Source organism: Rhinoderma darwinii, chromosome 7 (genome assembly GCF_050947455.1).
Source record: "Rhinoderma darwinii isolate aRhiDar2 chromosome 7, aRhiDar2.hap1, whole genome shotgun sequence".
NCBI classification, from domain to species: domain Eukaryota; kingdom Metazoa; phylum Chordata; class Amphibia; order Anura; family Rhinodermatidae; genus Rhinoderma; species Rhinoderma darwinii.
Window position 1 is genome coordinate 64,173,622 of NC_134693.1, and position 16,250 is coordinate 64,189,871.

General features: G+C 42.6%; 1 protein-coding gene across 2 annotated transcripts in view; it reads left to right on the plus strand.

Moving 5' to 3' along the window:
• LOC142657210 (uridine-cytidine kinase 2) overlaps positions 1-14,211 on the plus strand; it is a 56,074-nt gene extending 41,863 nt beyond the window's left edge. For both annotated transcript variants that reach the window (XM_075832260.1, XM_075832259.1), the window contains exons 6-7: positions 3,795-3,843; positions 13,242-14,211. In XM_075832260.1, the coding sequence (XP_075688375.1) occupies positions 3,795-3,843; positions 13,242-13,384 (192 nt within the window). In that variant the 3' untranslated portion in view covers positions 13,385-14,211. The remainder of the gene's footprint in view (positions 1-3,794; positions 3,844-13,241) is intronic.
• Positions 14,212-16,250: the final 2,039 nt, after the last annotated feature.

Sequence of the window (16,250 nt, forward strand, 5' to 3'; positions counted from 1 at the left end):
ACCACTATGCTGACAGGAAGGGAAAAGTAGCTTGGCAGCAGTCAAGCCATGCCATTCTGAACTTTTGTAGGTTTTACGTGTTCATGGAGTCCTTATCTGCAGTCTTCTTCTTCTTCTCCTTCTTCTTCTTCTCCTTCTCCTTCTTCTCCTTCTCCTTCTTCTTCTCCTTCTTCTTCTCCTTCTTCTTCTCCTTCTTCTTCTCCTTCTCCTTCTCCTTCTCCTATTTTGCAGGTAAGAGTCCCACTTGGTGACTCCCCTGTGGGTGCTGGTTGGAAGGAATTCCCAGTTTTTCAGTGGATTCTCTTCCCACCTCTCGTGAATGTTCCCCCACCTTGGTCACCTAGTCCCTATTACCGCACCGGCAGTTGAGGATGCCTGACAGCCACACTACATGTGCGTTTTCTGAAGGGGTGACAGGCTATGCCTACGCCTTCTTTCCCCGTCCCTGCCATCGGTAGCTGTTGTAACGGTGGAGCATTGACTATGTCAGCGGGCTATATGTATGTATGATTAAAACCTAATGGTTTTTCTAACACTTATGCGCTGACCAACATACTTCAGCATTATCTTCTGTTTTTTTTAATACAAGCCATTAATTTAGGGCCCCCCCCTTGGTTTTCTGCTAGGCCGCAAGCTGGCCACACCCCCTCACACTCCCATTCGCTCTCCACCCTGCCGTTTTTGGCTGGAGGGAGAAGTTATTCTGTTCTCCTCAGACGCTTCCCTCTATCACTGGTAGTGAACGCCATAGTACACTGAGCTGTGTACAGAAGTCATACAGCACTGGAAATATTTCTACTTCACTGGGGGGGTCTGGCAGGATAGCGTGTGTTCGTGCGTTTTTTATTTTTTTTACTCCTGTCTTGTGTGCTGAAAAGGGGTCAAGGACGCAGGAATCCCAGCTCTTCTGGTGGCCTCAGACAGGCCTCACAGAGCTTGGTACGCGTATCTCCTGCTCCTGTTATCAGAAACCCCATGGCCGCTTCCTCTGTGGCACGACTTCCTTTCCCAAGGTAACTCTGCTTTACCGCGGCTACGTTTGACGGCATGGCTGTTGAAACCGTGGCTTTGAAGTTCAAAGGTTTCTATGATCCGATCATTCAGATCATGATTAACCCCTTCCCACTCCAGGACCTACTATTAGGTCACGCTAAGTAGAACGTTCGCGCTCCGTGACCGAATAGTAGGTCAAGGGAATTTCCGCCCCCCCTCCCGGCACTTTTATGAGCTGTGACAACTGCTGTTTCGTACAGCAGTTACCGCTGCTCCTTCCCCACAGACCGATCACGTTGTCCCTGCCGACTAACCCCTTAGAAGCAGTTTCCAATAGCGATCACGGCTTCTCAGGGGTTAAAGCACCATTGACATACCGCAACATTATCGTGGCCACTGATGGTTGCCATAGCAACCAATTGCCTCCGGCTATGCCATTTACGGAAGCCTAGTGGGTCCTGACAAATGTCAGGACCCACTATGCTTGCTGTCAGAGAGAAGAGCACTGAACGGTCGGGAAGTCCTGAAATCCGACAGGGCCGCGGGGTTCAGGGCTGATAAGCTGTGCAGCTTGACGCAGCATATCCGCCAGGGACACTGTGTGTGTGTGTGTGTTCTTACCCTAAGGGGCAGGTTTTTCCCCTATATATTTTCCAACGTGTTCAGGCTTTCCACGCTCCAATTAACTTTTTTGCAGGGAGTCGCACATTGTGCTCCTCCTTATTGGTCTTCTCCTCTGGAACCTTGGGATCTCAATCTAGTCCTTGATGCTCTCCAGGCTGCACACTTCAAATCTTTGCAGGAAGTTTCTCTCAGGATCTTATTCTGGAAGGTAGTTTTCCTTGTGGTGATCACCTCTATCCGTAGAGTTTCTGAGCTGGCAGCCTTGTCCTGCAAACCTCCGTTCACGGTTTTTCATAGGAACAAGGTGGTGGTACGTTCGGTGCAATCCTTCCTTCGTAAGATGGTTTCCTCCTTCCTTCTTAATGAGGACATTGTCCTTGCTTCGTTTTGTCCTGAACTTTCTCATCCACGTGAACGTGCCTTACATTGCTTGGATGACGTTTGAGCCCTTCGGGTGTACATTGCAGCTACGAAGTCATTCCGGAAGTCTGACTCCCTATTTGTTGTTCTAAGGCCCTCAAAAGTGTGGCCCGGCTTCAAAGGTCACCATTACTAGCTGGATACGGTTGGCCGCTAAAAGGGCCTACTCTAAGGGTCTGGAACCTCACTTCCGTGTCACTGCTCGTTCTACCTGGACAGTGTGACGTCAGGCTTCTGCCCTTCAGGTCTGTAAATCCGCCACCTAGCCCTCATTACATACTTTTTTCTAGGTTTTACCGGATCTATTCTTTGGCCTCTGCCGATGCTAGTTTGGCTTGGATGGTGTTGCAAGCAGCCGTGGTTTAGGCTGCTCTCATGGCTATGATTTCTCCCCACCCAAAGGGACTGCTTTAGGACGTCCCATGGTACTGTGTCCCCCATTGAATACTTCAATGAGAGAGGGCTTTACTGGCAAGTACAAATATACTGTTAATTCACTGGGGGACACAGGTCCTGCCCTATTTCTTTGTTACATTATTGGGCTTCTTGAGGTTGCTTTTCTCATTGGAAACCTATATTGTATTGTCTTATCTGGTCTCTTACTGCTCTTGGTACAAACTGAGGAGTAGGGGGCATAGCCCACTGGGCGGAGCCACGTTTTTATTTATTTTTGTTTACCTAGTGTCCGCCTCCTAGTGACAGTGGCCTATACCATTGTATCTATTGTGGGGAAAACCCCTTTAAATTTCCTGCCCTAATTAAGAGCAGCATACTATAGGTGCAGGTCTGGTGGGCGAAACATGTGGCCTTTTCCTTATTTGGAGTCCTATCTGAGAACAGGCTGAACATGTGCAGCAGGTCAAGGAATATCACACTTCACTAATCTAGGGAAAAAGGAGGACACCCTGTAAGCGTAAGCTCACACTGGTTGGATGTGCTGTGAAAAAGTCACGCTTAATTTGGTGCGATTATTTGAGTGGATTTTCTGTTGCGAAAAGTCTTTACTTGCCTCTTCTAGCGCTCCCATTGCTCCCCCAAGTCTTTACAGGTGGCCTACTGTGGTGACGTTTTATCACATGTGACCGCTGCAGCCTTTGATTGCAAAAGTCACGTGATGAAATGTCATCACAGAAGTCCGTCTCTACACAGACTAGCTGGGGGAGCAGGGACGCATTGCTATGGGAGAGCCCGGATAAGCAAGTGTCGTGTGTGTTTTTTTTCCTTTTTTAAGAACTTTAGAATATGCAGCAAATTTCGCAGCAATTCTGGCACTTTAAATAAAATGTTGCCAATTTCTAATCCACACCGCAGGTCAATTTATGCTGTTCTTTTGCTCAGAATTTTTTTTCCCCAGCATGTGGATGAGATTTGGTAAAATACTGTAATACATTGCAGACTTTCCGCCCGTAAATTTGTTCGAATGTGCTGCAGAATTTCCAATGTGTAGATATTCCAGTTCTTTCACACTGGGAGGCCTTGAAACTGCATTCATTAGAATTAAGAGCATGGCTGTTCTGTGACTGACTTTTTGTTAAAAAAATTTTTGCATAATTTTTTAAACCGTGCAGGTAGGAGGGTGGCGCAACTAATGCCCAACGTTAAATTGCGTTTAAGTCTGTTTCATCAGAAATATTGAAGGTGTCTTACATTGTAAATGTCCTGTCTACTTTGTGTTTTATGAAAACCTGCAGATGGAATTCTAGCATGAGAGCTGTTAATGCTTTTTAATCTATGGTTTGTCCTTCATTGTTTTATAGACCAAGAAATATGCTGATGTGATCATTCCCAGAGGCGCTGACAACCTGGGTAAGTGGCATGAGGTGATTCTAGGCTAAAAGGTTAATTTGGAATGTAGAAGTGTTAAGCCGCATCCTTTGATGTGTGTACCGTGACCATTTTCACAGCCACCGGTGAATTGTGCCTTTTTTGCAGATTTTTATGCAGCTTATTTATCCACTCATCACTACTTCTGCACTGTTAAGAACCGTAGAGTCTGTAACGGGTCAGGTGCCACGCACCGTTTGATCAGAAACACGAGCACAAACAGAAGTATAGCTGATCTGTTTTTTTTTTTTTTTTTTTTTTACCCAGCTCTTCTCATGAGGCCGGGTTTACACGAGTGTGCGTTTTGCGCACGCAAAAAACGCGGCATTTTGCGTGCGCAAAAGGCACTTAACAGCTCCGTGTGTCATCACCATATGATGCGCGGCTGCGTGATTTTCGCGCAGCCGCCATCATTATGACACTCCATTTGGATGTTTTCATTCATCCTTTTCAGTGCTGTTGCGCGAATCACGCTTGTCCCACAGAAGTGCTTCCATGCGACATGCGTGGTTTTCACGCACTCCTTGACTTCAATGGGTGCGTGATGCGCGAACAACGCACAAATATAGGACATGTCGTGAGTTTTTCGCAGCGGACTCACACTGCGCAAAACTCACGGACTGTCTGCGCTGCCCCATAGGCTAACATAGGTCCGTACAACACGCGTGAAAATCACGCGCATTGCACGGACGTAATACACGTTCGTGTAAACAAGCCCTAACTGTTACAAGTTATCAATTAAAGTGGTTGTCTCATGAAGAGAACCCTTTTCTAAATAGAAGCTGGTGTGGCAATTGGCTAGGGAAGCTACACACCAACCGGTAAACTATGGAATGCATGGATGTGCCGGGTCCTCTTGATCTGTCTAGTCCTACGCTATCATTTAGGCATGATGTAGCTACCAAACCTCTAGTAAAATTGAGTTTGGCAGGAATTACTTTTATTTCATGTTAAAATGTGCCAAGTAACTTGCCATATAGCAAACTTGTTTGTATAAAAAGGACAAGATATTAGATTTGTTTTTACTCATGTAAATAGAATGGTGCACAGTCTACATGTATCAATGTGCAGCACTGGTATATGCATTCCTTTCTGTCCATGTAATTGTGAGCATGTTCTGTCTCCTCTTCAAACTGTATTTACGGTCTTGGTGAACTCCTGTAATACTGATTTTAACCCATTCGTGACCTCCGCCGTAGGTACAGCTGATGGGCGCTATTAGAATATTGTGCGTGCTTAGGAGCTGAGCGCTCACCATACCTGGCAGGTGTCCGCTGTTTCATATAGCTGACGCCTGCAACGGCCAGGATTGGAAATAAGTCCAATCCTGGGCGCTTATTGTCGTGGTTAAACGGCTGGGATCAAGAGTTTTATCTCCGATCCTGGCTGTTGCAGGCTCCCTCTGTCCCCTGATCTCCCCCGCCCCCACCTGCAACGAAATCCCAGGGTGCCGATTGGTTGCGATGGCAGCCCGGAGGCCTATTAATGTCCTCCAGGTCTCACTTCTGTGATCTACTATTAAGCCTTTCTGGTGGCAGGGCATTTTAGTAGAGTACAGACAAAGGCAATACACTTAGTATTGCATGAGTGATGTAAAGATTGCAAGGTAAATCCCCTATGGGGACAAAAAGACGAAAAATATTTAATAAAAAATAAACTTTTGGCCGTTTTTCTCTTAAAACAATAAAAAAAAATATCAGAATTGTATTGCCGTGTCTTTAAAAATCTGATCTACTAACTTTTTTCCTCCCCCCCCCCCCCCCCCCCACCACCACCTTTACATCATCAATCTAGACTTATCTAGGGCTTGTTTTCTGCAGGATGAGTTGTACATTTCCACAGTACCATTTACTGCACCATATAATGTAGTGGGGAAACTGGAAAAAAATCAGGGTGGAATAGGAATTTATTCTGCGGGTCGATAAAATTACGGCAATACCAAATTACTATAGCTTTTTTTAAATACTTTTTACAAGGAAAATAAATGACTGTTAGGGTATGTTCACACGGCCCATTTTTGGACGTTTTTCCCGCAGAAAAATCGGAAGCAGAACGCCTCCAAACATCTGCCCGTTGATTTCAATGGGAAAACGGCGTTCTGTTCCGATGGAGCGTTTTTCGCTGCGTTTTCTTACGCGTAAAAAAAGGCAGCGAAAAAGTGCAGGTCACTTCTTGGGACTCTAGCGAAAAAAGCTCCAAACACTGCTTCAAAAACTTCTGAAAATCAGGAGCTGTTTTCCCTTGAAAACGGCTCCGTATTTTCAGACGTTTTTGAGTTTGTGTACATACCCTTAAAAATAAAATTTCCGTTTTGTCGCCATATTCTGAGAGCCATAACGGTTTGTTTTTTTTCTGTCGATATGAGCGGTATGAATGCCTGTTTTGCGGGGCGAGCTGTAGTTTCTATTGGTACCATGTTTGGGTATATCAGACTTTTTGATCACTTTTTAGTCCATTCGTTTGTGGGAGATGAAGACCAAATAACAGCGAAGTTTTTGTTTTTTTTTACGCTGTTAACTATGTGGACTCAATAATGAGATATTGTAATTTTTTTTCTTTCACTTGAACCAGTGATTGGTGGATCTCTTGCATGATATACTGCAATACTAATACTAATGTATTGCAGTATATCGTTATACTAACCCTCTCCAATGAAGCCCTGAGGCAAGGCTTCATAGAAGTATGAAGATGGCAGACCTGGGAGGGCCTTCATCAGGCCCCCAGGCTGCATGCCAAACATTGGCACCCGAAGAGCGCGTTGCTGTGGGGCCGTTGCAATGTTACAAGGGGCTGCCCCCAGTTTTTTGTTTTTTTAAATGCGGTTGCTATTGACCGCGGCTTTTAAGGGGCTAAATGAGCGGGAACACAAGCGTCGGCTGTAAGATACAGCCGAAACACTTGTTTTATGGAACATACGGCAGATGTCAGGAAGGGGTTAAAATATAACTTCTTTAACCAGCAGGGAAAATGCCATAGGGAAAAAATTCACTGACAAACTTCCTTTTTTTTTTTTCTTGATCACCTAGCTTCCCACCAAAAAGTTGTATGCATCCCCGAAACTACAGCTCTCCTCACAACAAAAAGCCCCAACATTGCTTCATTGACTGAAAAATAAGTTATTGGTCTCAAAATATAGCAATACAAAATATATAATTTTTTTAACAAATTCATGTTTTTAAAAATAGTAAAACCTAAAGAAAAATATGTATTTGGTATTTCTGAAATCCTTCTGACCCAGAGAATAAAGTTAACTCCTTAATGACCAGGCATGTTTGTACCTTAATGACCAAGCCAGATTTGTCAAATCTGGTATGTCTGACTTTATCAGAGAATAACTCTGTGAAAGTTTTGAATATCCAAGTAATTCTGACATTGTTTTTTCGTCACATGTTGTACTTTATTTTAGTGGTAAAGTAGACTGATAGAATTTGCGGAAATTAATTAAAAAATAGAAAAATGGAAGAAATTTTGTAAAAATTACCATTTTTCCCTATTTTTTTAACTGCAATATGTCACATGTACACACATACTGTACAATTTTTTTAATTAAATATATATTTCCATCTCTTTACTCTATTTTGGCAGCACTTTTGAAAAAATAAAATAAATTTTCAGCAATTTAGAGGACTTACAAATTGAATAATTTTATAAATTTTGAAGTACATTTTTGTTTTCCTGCACCAAGCCAGGTTTTCAGAGGCTCATAGGTCTCAGAGTGATGGAAACCCCCACAAATGACCCCATTTAGAAAACTAGACCCATTAAGGTATTTACCTAGGGGTATAGTAAGTATTTTAACCCCACAGTTTTTTGTTAAATGTAATACATAGCAGGTGAAAAAAAAAATTCACTTTTTTTCATAAAAGTATCAGTTTGAAGACCAATTTCTTTGTAAAGCGACCATGAGAATGAAGAAACACACCACAAAATCTATCACAGTGTTTCTCCTGTTTTCAAAAATACCCACATTGTGGCCCTAATGCGTTGTTTGGACACACGGCAGGGCCCCAAAGGAAGGGAGGCTTTCAGGACTCCTATTTTGCTTGAAAATGTTTTAGGCCCCACTGTACATTTGGAGAAGCTTTGAGCTGCCAGAACGATAGAAACTCCCCATAAACGACCCCATTTCGAAAACTAGACCCCTTAAGGTATTTATCTAGGGGTATAGTTAGCATTTTGACCACACAGGTTTTTCGCTAAATATATTGGAATTAGTCTGTAAAAATTAAAATGTACTTTTTTTCTGAAACACAGAAATTTTTATTATTTACAAGCAATAACGAAGAAAATGCACCCCAACATTTGTAAAGCAATGTCTCCCGATTACGACAATACCCCATATGTGGTAATAAACTGCTGTTTGGACAAACAGCAGGGCTCAGAAGGGAAGGAGCGCCATTTGGATTTATGATTTTGCTGGAATGGTTTTCGGTGCCATGTCTCATTTGCAATGCACTGGAGGGACCAAAACAGTGGAAACCCACCAAAAGTGACCCCATTTTGGAAAAACCTTCAAGGAATTTTTCTAGGGGTTTAGTGAGCATTTAGAGCCCACGGGTCTTTTGCAGAGTTTATTAGAATTAGGGTGCGAAAATTAATATCAAAATTTTTTCCCACTGAAATGTTGCATTTTCACAAGGGATAAAGGAGGAAAAAAACAATTTTTTATAAAGCAATTTCTCCAGAGTACGGAAATACCCCACATGTGGTCATACGTTTTTTCATTAGAAATGAATTAACCTTTTCAGGACTGATCCATTTTTTGCTTTCTTATTTTAGATTTTCACTCCCCGCTTTCCAAGAGCCATAACTTTTTTTTATTTTTCCATCAATAGAGCGGTGGGAGGGCTTACTTCTTGCGGGAGGAGCTGCAGTTTTTATTGGTACCATTTTTTGGTACATAAAAAGTGATTCAAAAGTTGTATTAAATTTTTATTTTTTTTTATTTTTTTATAGAGCGAAGGTGACAAAAAAAAACCCAGCGATTTTGGCGGTTTCAATTATAATTTTTTTTTTTAAGGTGTGCACTGTGCAAATTAAATAATGGTATATTGTAATAGTTCGGACTTTTACGGACGTAGCGATACCAATTTTGTTCATTTTTTTTACATTACTTTAGAAGAAAAATGCGAAAAGGTGTTGTTTTTTTTTTACTTAAAAAAAAAATAAAAAATTCTCACTACTAATTATAATTCTTCTACACATTTTATTAATCAATCCCCTTAAGGGACTTGATCCAGCGATCATTGGATCGCTGGTACAATATACTGCAATACTAATGTATTGCAGTATATTGTTATTCTTACAGGCTTCTGTAACAGAGCGATCCCTGTACCTGTCCGTTAGTCCCGGGTGTCAGCTGTAATACACAGCCGACACCCGCAGCGTATGGAGCGGGCTCAGCACGTGAGCCGGCTCCATACATCAACCGCCGCACCATGACGGGCAATTAAGTCATAGTGCGCAAAGGGGTTAGTGCACAGCGGATGGTTCAAAGTGAAAATTGCAATTTTCCACTCATATGCCATTTTAGTGCATAGTATGTTGTGCCACAGAAGACAAATACCTCATAAAACGTTAAGCGGGTTCTCTCGGGTATGGCGACGCCATATATGTGTGAGCGCAAACTGCTGCTTGGGCACACTGTAGGGATCAGAGGGGATGGACGCCATTTTGCTTTTGGAGCGCAGATTTTGCTTGGTAGTTTTGTTTGGGGTTTTGCTGGAATTTCAGTTATGATGTGGGGGCATATGTAATCTGTGCAGAGAACATCAGGGCATAATAAGAGGGTATAATAATGCGATAAATAATAATTCATAGATATGTGCCCGGTGTTGCACTGAATAAATGGCGCCCGATCTTATCCACTTTTGGACACTCTGCACATTTTGCATCGTTATATTCTGAAAGCCAGAACTTTTTTATTTTTTTCACCACCGGAGCTGTGTGAGGGCTTATTTGTTGCTGGACAATCTGTCGTTTTCATTGGTACCATTTTGGGGTACTTCCTTTTTTTTTTTTTTAATCACTTTTTTTATTCAATTTTTTGCAATCCTGAGCAAAAAACAGGAATTCTGACACCGTTTTTTAGGTTCTTTTTGCGGCGCTCACCGTACGCTATAAGTGACATTTTTACTTTATTCTGTGTGTTTGTACGGTTACGGCGACCCCATATGTATATAGGTTTGGTCCTTTTTTTTTTTTTTTAGCGTTTGCACAATAAAATGACTTATTTATAAAAAAGAAAAATAATTCTGTCGCCATATTCTGAGAGCCATAATTTTTTTTATTTTTTAGTCAAAAAAGCTGTAAGTGCTTGTTTTTTTGCGGGACGGATAGAAGTTTTTTTATTGGTACTATTTTTGGGTACATGCGACTTTTTGATCACTTTTTTTTTTTTTTTTATTCTTGGAGCGGTGGTGACCAAAAAATAGTGATTCTGTCGCAGTTTTTTATTGATTTTTTTTTTTTTTTTTTTTTTTTTTTTGGGGTGTTCATCGTGCGGGAAAAATAACATTACAGTTTTATAGTTGGGGTCGTTACGAACGCGGTGATACCAAATATGTGTACTTTTTTAACGTGTTCATTTTTTTTCTATAATAAAAGTCTTATAGGAAAAAAAAAGCAGTGTTTGTTTATAGAACTTATAACTTTTATTTTTACACTTTTTTAAAAACATTTTTAATACTTTTTTTTACTTTTCCCACTAGGGGACACTTAGTCTTGCAGCTTTGATCGCTGCTAGAGTACATTACACTACACACGTAGTGTAATCTACTCCAACTGTCATTGTGACGTAACTGTCACACTGACAGGAAGCCGAGGAGGACCGGCCGGAGGCTGTTCCTCCGAGGCTTCCTTACATGGCAACCCGGAGGTCATTATCTGACCTCCGATTGCCGTGACAAGCATCGGTAGCCCCCACGATCACTTCGTGGGGGTTGCCGATGTGCTTTAAACCACTTAAATGCGGCGACGGCAATCCGTCGCCGCACTTAAGGGGTTAATTGCCGAAAGCAGCGGCGATGGTCCGCTGTCCGGCGAGACTGATGTGACAGCTGTCTAGGACAGCTGTCAGCGCGGGTCTGTCACTCTGTGTTTACACAGAGACCGTTTTAAATACTGACGAAAATGAACGTCCTGGAGCGGGAACTAGCAGCCGACCAGGACGTGCATTTTCGTCCGTGGTCGTGAAAGGGTTAAGTTACTTTTACCGCAAAATGAACGCGGTAAAAACAAACCCCCCCCCCCCCCCAAAATTATGGCGGAATGTTTTTTCTTTCCCATTTCCACCCCATAAAGGTGTCCGTACACTGTATGGTAAATTAAATGGTACCATTAAAAATACAACTCATCCCACAAAACAAGCCCGCGTAGTGCTATATCGATGGGAAAATACGAAAGTTATGGCTATTGGAATGCAGGGATGTGTCCTTTTTAAAGGGTTAAGACATATGACCAGATCGGGGTATTTGTTTTGTTTCTTTACAGCCCACATCCCATAAGATTCCAGTTATTTCATATTTCTCCTTGTCAAGCAATAATTGTGCCTTGTCTGAAGTATCTGACTCTGACAGTGATACTTTGATAAAACACAAGAAACCTCTTAAGTAGCCTTGTGTAAAAACTCTGGGGGAAGCCGTCTGTGTTGGATGGAATGTCATAAAAATGCAAAGCGCTTCCGCATTTCCCACTTTTTGTTAGAGTTCTAACAAAAGAAAACAAACCAGAGGCCCAGTTCACACGCGTCTGAGAACGCGCCAAAAAATGGCTGAAAATGCCAATGAAATTGATTTCAATGGGAGGCAGACGCGTTTTTTTTCCCGCGAGCGGAAAAAAACGGCTCACGGGGAAAAGAAGGGACCTGTCCTATCTTGCAGCGTTTACGCCTCTGACTTCCCATTGACATCAATGGGAGGCAGAGACAGCATATTTTGCGGCGTTTTATGCCCGCGGCGCTCAGTGGCCGCAGGCGAAGCGCTGCGAAAATTCAAAACAGAATTTAAAGGCAGATTTTGCTCCTCCAAAAAAGCCTAAGGCTGGGTTCACACAGTGTTTTTTGCAGGCAGAAAATTCTGCCTCAAAATTCCGTTTGGAATTTTGAGGCAGATTTTGACCTGCCTGCACGCAGTTTGCCGCGTTTTTCCGCTCATGCCCATTGAGCGCCACGGGTAAAAACGCAGCGAAATACGCTTTCTCTGCCTCCCATTGATGTCAATGGGAGGTCAGAGGCGTAAACGCCCAAAGATGGGGCATGTCGCTTTTTCCCGTGAGCATTTTTTACCGCTCGCGGGGAAAAAACGCCTCTGCCTCCCATTGAAATCAATGGGAGCCATTTTCAGCCGTTTTTTGATGCGGTTTCCGTGTCAAACTCTGTGTGAACTTGGGACTAAGGGCCGTTTTACACGAGCCAATCTAGCAAACTAGTGTTCATATGAACGCACGTTACCGATCATTGCCCTGTTCTTCGGCTGATTTATATTGTTTATGCAGCAAAAAATATTGTTGTTGGCAGCACATCTCCCTGTGTAAATAGATGTGCTGCTGACGTGATGGAAATGTATGGGGACTAACGTTTGCTCGTCCCCATACATTGCTGCTTATTGCTCGTTTTCACAGCCCATGTCAGGCCGTGTAAGAGAAGCTTAAAGTGTCACTATGACATGTCAGGCCGTGTAAGAGAAGCTTAAAGTGTCACTATGACATGTCAGAAGTTTGGATTGGTGGCAGACCGAGCACTGAGACCCCCACCAAACGCTAGAACAAAGCAGCTAAAGTGTTCGTGTGAGCGCTCAGCCGCTTCGTGTCTTTTCGGCTTTTTCCAGAAATGAATGTATTGGAGTACGGGCTCATAGAAAGTCTATGAGCCCCTACACGATACATTTATTTCCAGAAAAAGCTGAAAAGACACGAAGCGGCTGAGCGCTCACATGAACACTTTAGCTGCTTTGTTCTAGCGTTTGGTGGGGGTCTCAGTGCTCGGACTCCCACCAATCCAAACGTCTGACATGTCACAAGTTTGTAAAACGTTTAGCTACACTTTAAGGGCCTGATATGCCGAAAATACCGGAAACAGTAGCGCAACGGTAATAACAAAGCACTGGTTCTGTTGTATGGCAGACACCACTGGCACCCGATGGAACCCATTGACTTTAATGAGTTCTGTCGGGGTGTCTGGTATACAACGGAACCGGCACCTCCAGTATCTTCGTTGTCCTGCTCCTCTGACTTGGCAGAACAGAAAGACCAACCTAGGTGTGAACCTGCCCCTACTGCTTCTATTTTGTTGCTTCATATGCCTGTTTACAAACAGAAATCTATAGAACTGTCAAAGTAGATATGATTTCCACTCTTACCACCTTTCTTTTTCTCTTTTCCAGTTGCGATCAACCTAATTGTGCAACACATCCAGGATATCTTAAATGGTGGTTTAACAAAGCGTCAGACCAATGGTTATACGAACGGTTACAGCAGCCATCGGAATAGGCATTCCTCCGAGTCCAGCAGCAGCCGACCTCACTAAAGTGCCCAATGAAATTGGAATCTGTATACACCTGAACCAATACATGTTCCTTGCAGATGTACCATGGAGAGAGAAGGATTGAAGCTTTTATTTGGAGCAAAATTTCCTACAGCACATTTACATGCTGACGAATTCTCTGCAAGAAAAGTGTTACTTTGACTACTGCAACCAGAACCAAACTTGCTGGAATGTGCTGGTGTCTGTACGAGAATTGAAAATCAGTGGCTTAGTATGCTGATGTTTTTGGTTTTTTTTTTGTTTTTTTTTTGTAATTATGAATTTGGGGTATGATATGGTGGCTAGGTTTATTGAAACTTGAACACTCACAGGGATTACCGTAAGAATAAAATGTATACATCTCCGTGGAATCCAATTATTTTGTATTTTGTCTCCATGTGAATTTCTGTACAACTATGTTATTTGCTACAAAAGTATTTCAAGTGTTCATTGGGTGGAAATTGCGAGCATTCATTGGGTTCTACCTGGAATGGGGATTGAGTCAACTTGGAAGTTCAATTTTGTTTTGTTTCAGCCTTTAAACTGGGTTTCTCTTACCTGATGTAACTGGTGGTTCTAAACTTGGCAGACCAATACTCCTGCCCTTCTCACATACCAGTGGTGTGGACAGGGGAAATAAAAGTTTCAATGTTTTTGAGGTTGGCAAATATTTATTGTATTTACTTTTCTATCTTTTTTTTTTTTTTGTGTTTGATCTTTACAGACATTTTACCCTTTTGTGGATCAAGTTATTATACGATCTGCTAACTGGGTGCTACGATTATGAAAAGTGCAAACATTGAAAAAAAATTAAAACATTTTTACTTGAATGAGCTGTTGTTACTGTGTTTATAACATGAGCGTGTCCAGAAAGGTTAAAATCTTTATGTATTTAAAAAGATTACTGTAGACCTCCAGCCTGCTCTCAGGTCAAATGTCACTGAGCATGAACAGTCAGTGTTGCCAATCTAGCTGGCACCATGTCGGTTGGAAAACTTAGGGCCTGTTCACATCAGCGTTTGGTTTCCGTTCAACCTTTCCGTCAGAGGAATGGACAAACGGAAACTATAGCTTCCGTTACCATTGATTTCAATGGTAATACTTCCCTTGCAGTTGGTTTCTGTCTGTTTCCGTTCCGTAAAGGTTGAACGGAAACCAAACGATGATGTGAACATGCCCTTATCTGCCACAGCTAGTGTTAACCGCCGAAGAACAATATTTATGAAGGAGACCCTGGTGCACTTGCACTCCCCATGTACATTCAGTGAGTAGTGAATTAGGTGACACTTAAGTGGAGCAGCGTGGCTGTTGTCAATGTAGTATTGTACTTAAACTTTTTAATCTTGTGTGTATACTCTAAATATGGTTCAGAAGAATTACCCCAGGTTCCCTGTAATATAGCCCAAAGTGATCATGAGCGCTTTCTATTCTGTCCTGTGAAGGCTCCTCGTGATGTGGTATCGCAATAAAACTGTACATGCCGGGCGATTCGTCTCTGGTCAAATCCTATAAACATGCAGTTCCAAGAGTTCTACCATTGTCGTCTACAGTCCAGCACAGTCATAAATGAGGCATTCGTTACACCACTCGGTTGCATAGAGTTTTTAAATGCTCCTTTTTCAATGTTAAAGAGGCTCTGTCATCAGATTTTGCAACCCCTATCTGCTATTGCAGCAGATCGGCGATGCAATGGAGATAAGAGTAACGTTTTTATTTTTTAAAAAACGAGCATTTTTGGTTATGACCATTTTTGTATTTATGTAAATGAGGCTTGACCATTTTTTTATTTATGTAAATGAGGCTTGCTAAAGTCCAACTGGGCGTGTATTATGTGTGTTACATCGGGGCGTGTTTACTTCTTTTACTATCTGGGCATTCTGACGAGAAGTATCATCCACTTCTCTACACAACGCCCAGCTTCTGGCAGTGCAGACACAGCGTGTTCTCGAGAGATCACGCTGTGTCGTCACTCATTTCCTGCCCCAGGTCCTGCATCGTGTCGGACGAGCGAGGACGACACAGCACCAGAGGCTACAGTTGATTCTGCAGCAGCATCGGCGTTTGCAGGTAAGTCGATGTAGCTACTTACCTGCAAACGCTGATGCTGCTACAGAATCAACTGTAGCCTCTGGTGCCGACACGATGCAGGACCTGGGGCAGGAAGTGAGTGACGTCACAGAGTGATCTCTCGAACACGCTGTGTGTCTGCACTGCCAGAAGCTGGGTGTTAACGAACAGAAGTGGATGATGCTGATTTGTCAGCATCATACACTCCCATTCCTAACGCCCAGCTAGTAAAAGAAGTCAAAACGCCCCGATGTACGCACATAATACACGCCCAGTTGTACTTTTGCAAGCCTCATTTGCATAAATACAAAAATGGTCATAACTTCGCCAAAAATGCTCGTTTTAAAAAAAATAAAAACGTTACGGTAATCTACATTGCAGCGCCGATCTGCTGCAATAGCAGATAGGGGTTGCAAAATCTGGTGACAGAGCCTCTTTAACATTGAAAAAGGAGCATTTAAAAACTCTATGCAACCGAGTGGTGTAACGAATGCCTCATTTATGACTGTGCTGGACTGTAGACGACAATGGTAGAACTCTTGGAACTGCATGTTTATAGGATTTGACCAGAGACGAATCGCCCGGCATGTACAGTTTTATTGCGATACCACATCACGAGGAGCCTTCACAGGACAGAATAGAAAGCGCTCATGATCACTTTGGGCTATATTACAGGGAACCTGGGGTAATTCTTCTGAACCATATTTAGAGTATACACACAAGATTAAAAAGTTTAAGTACAATACTACATTGACAACAGCCACGCTGCTCCACTTAAGTGTCACCTAATTCACTACTCACT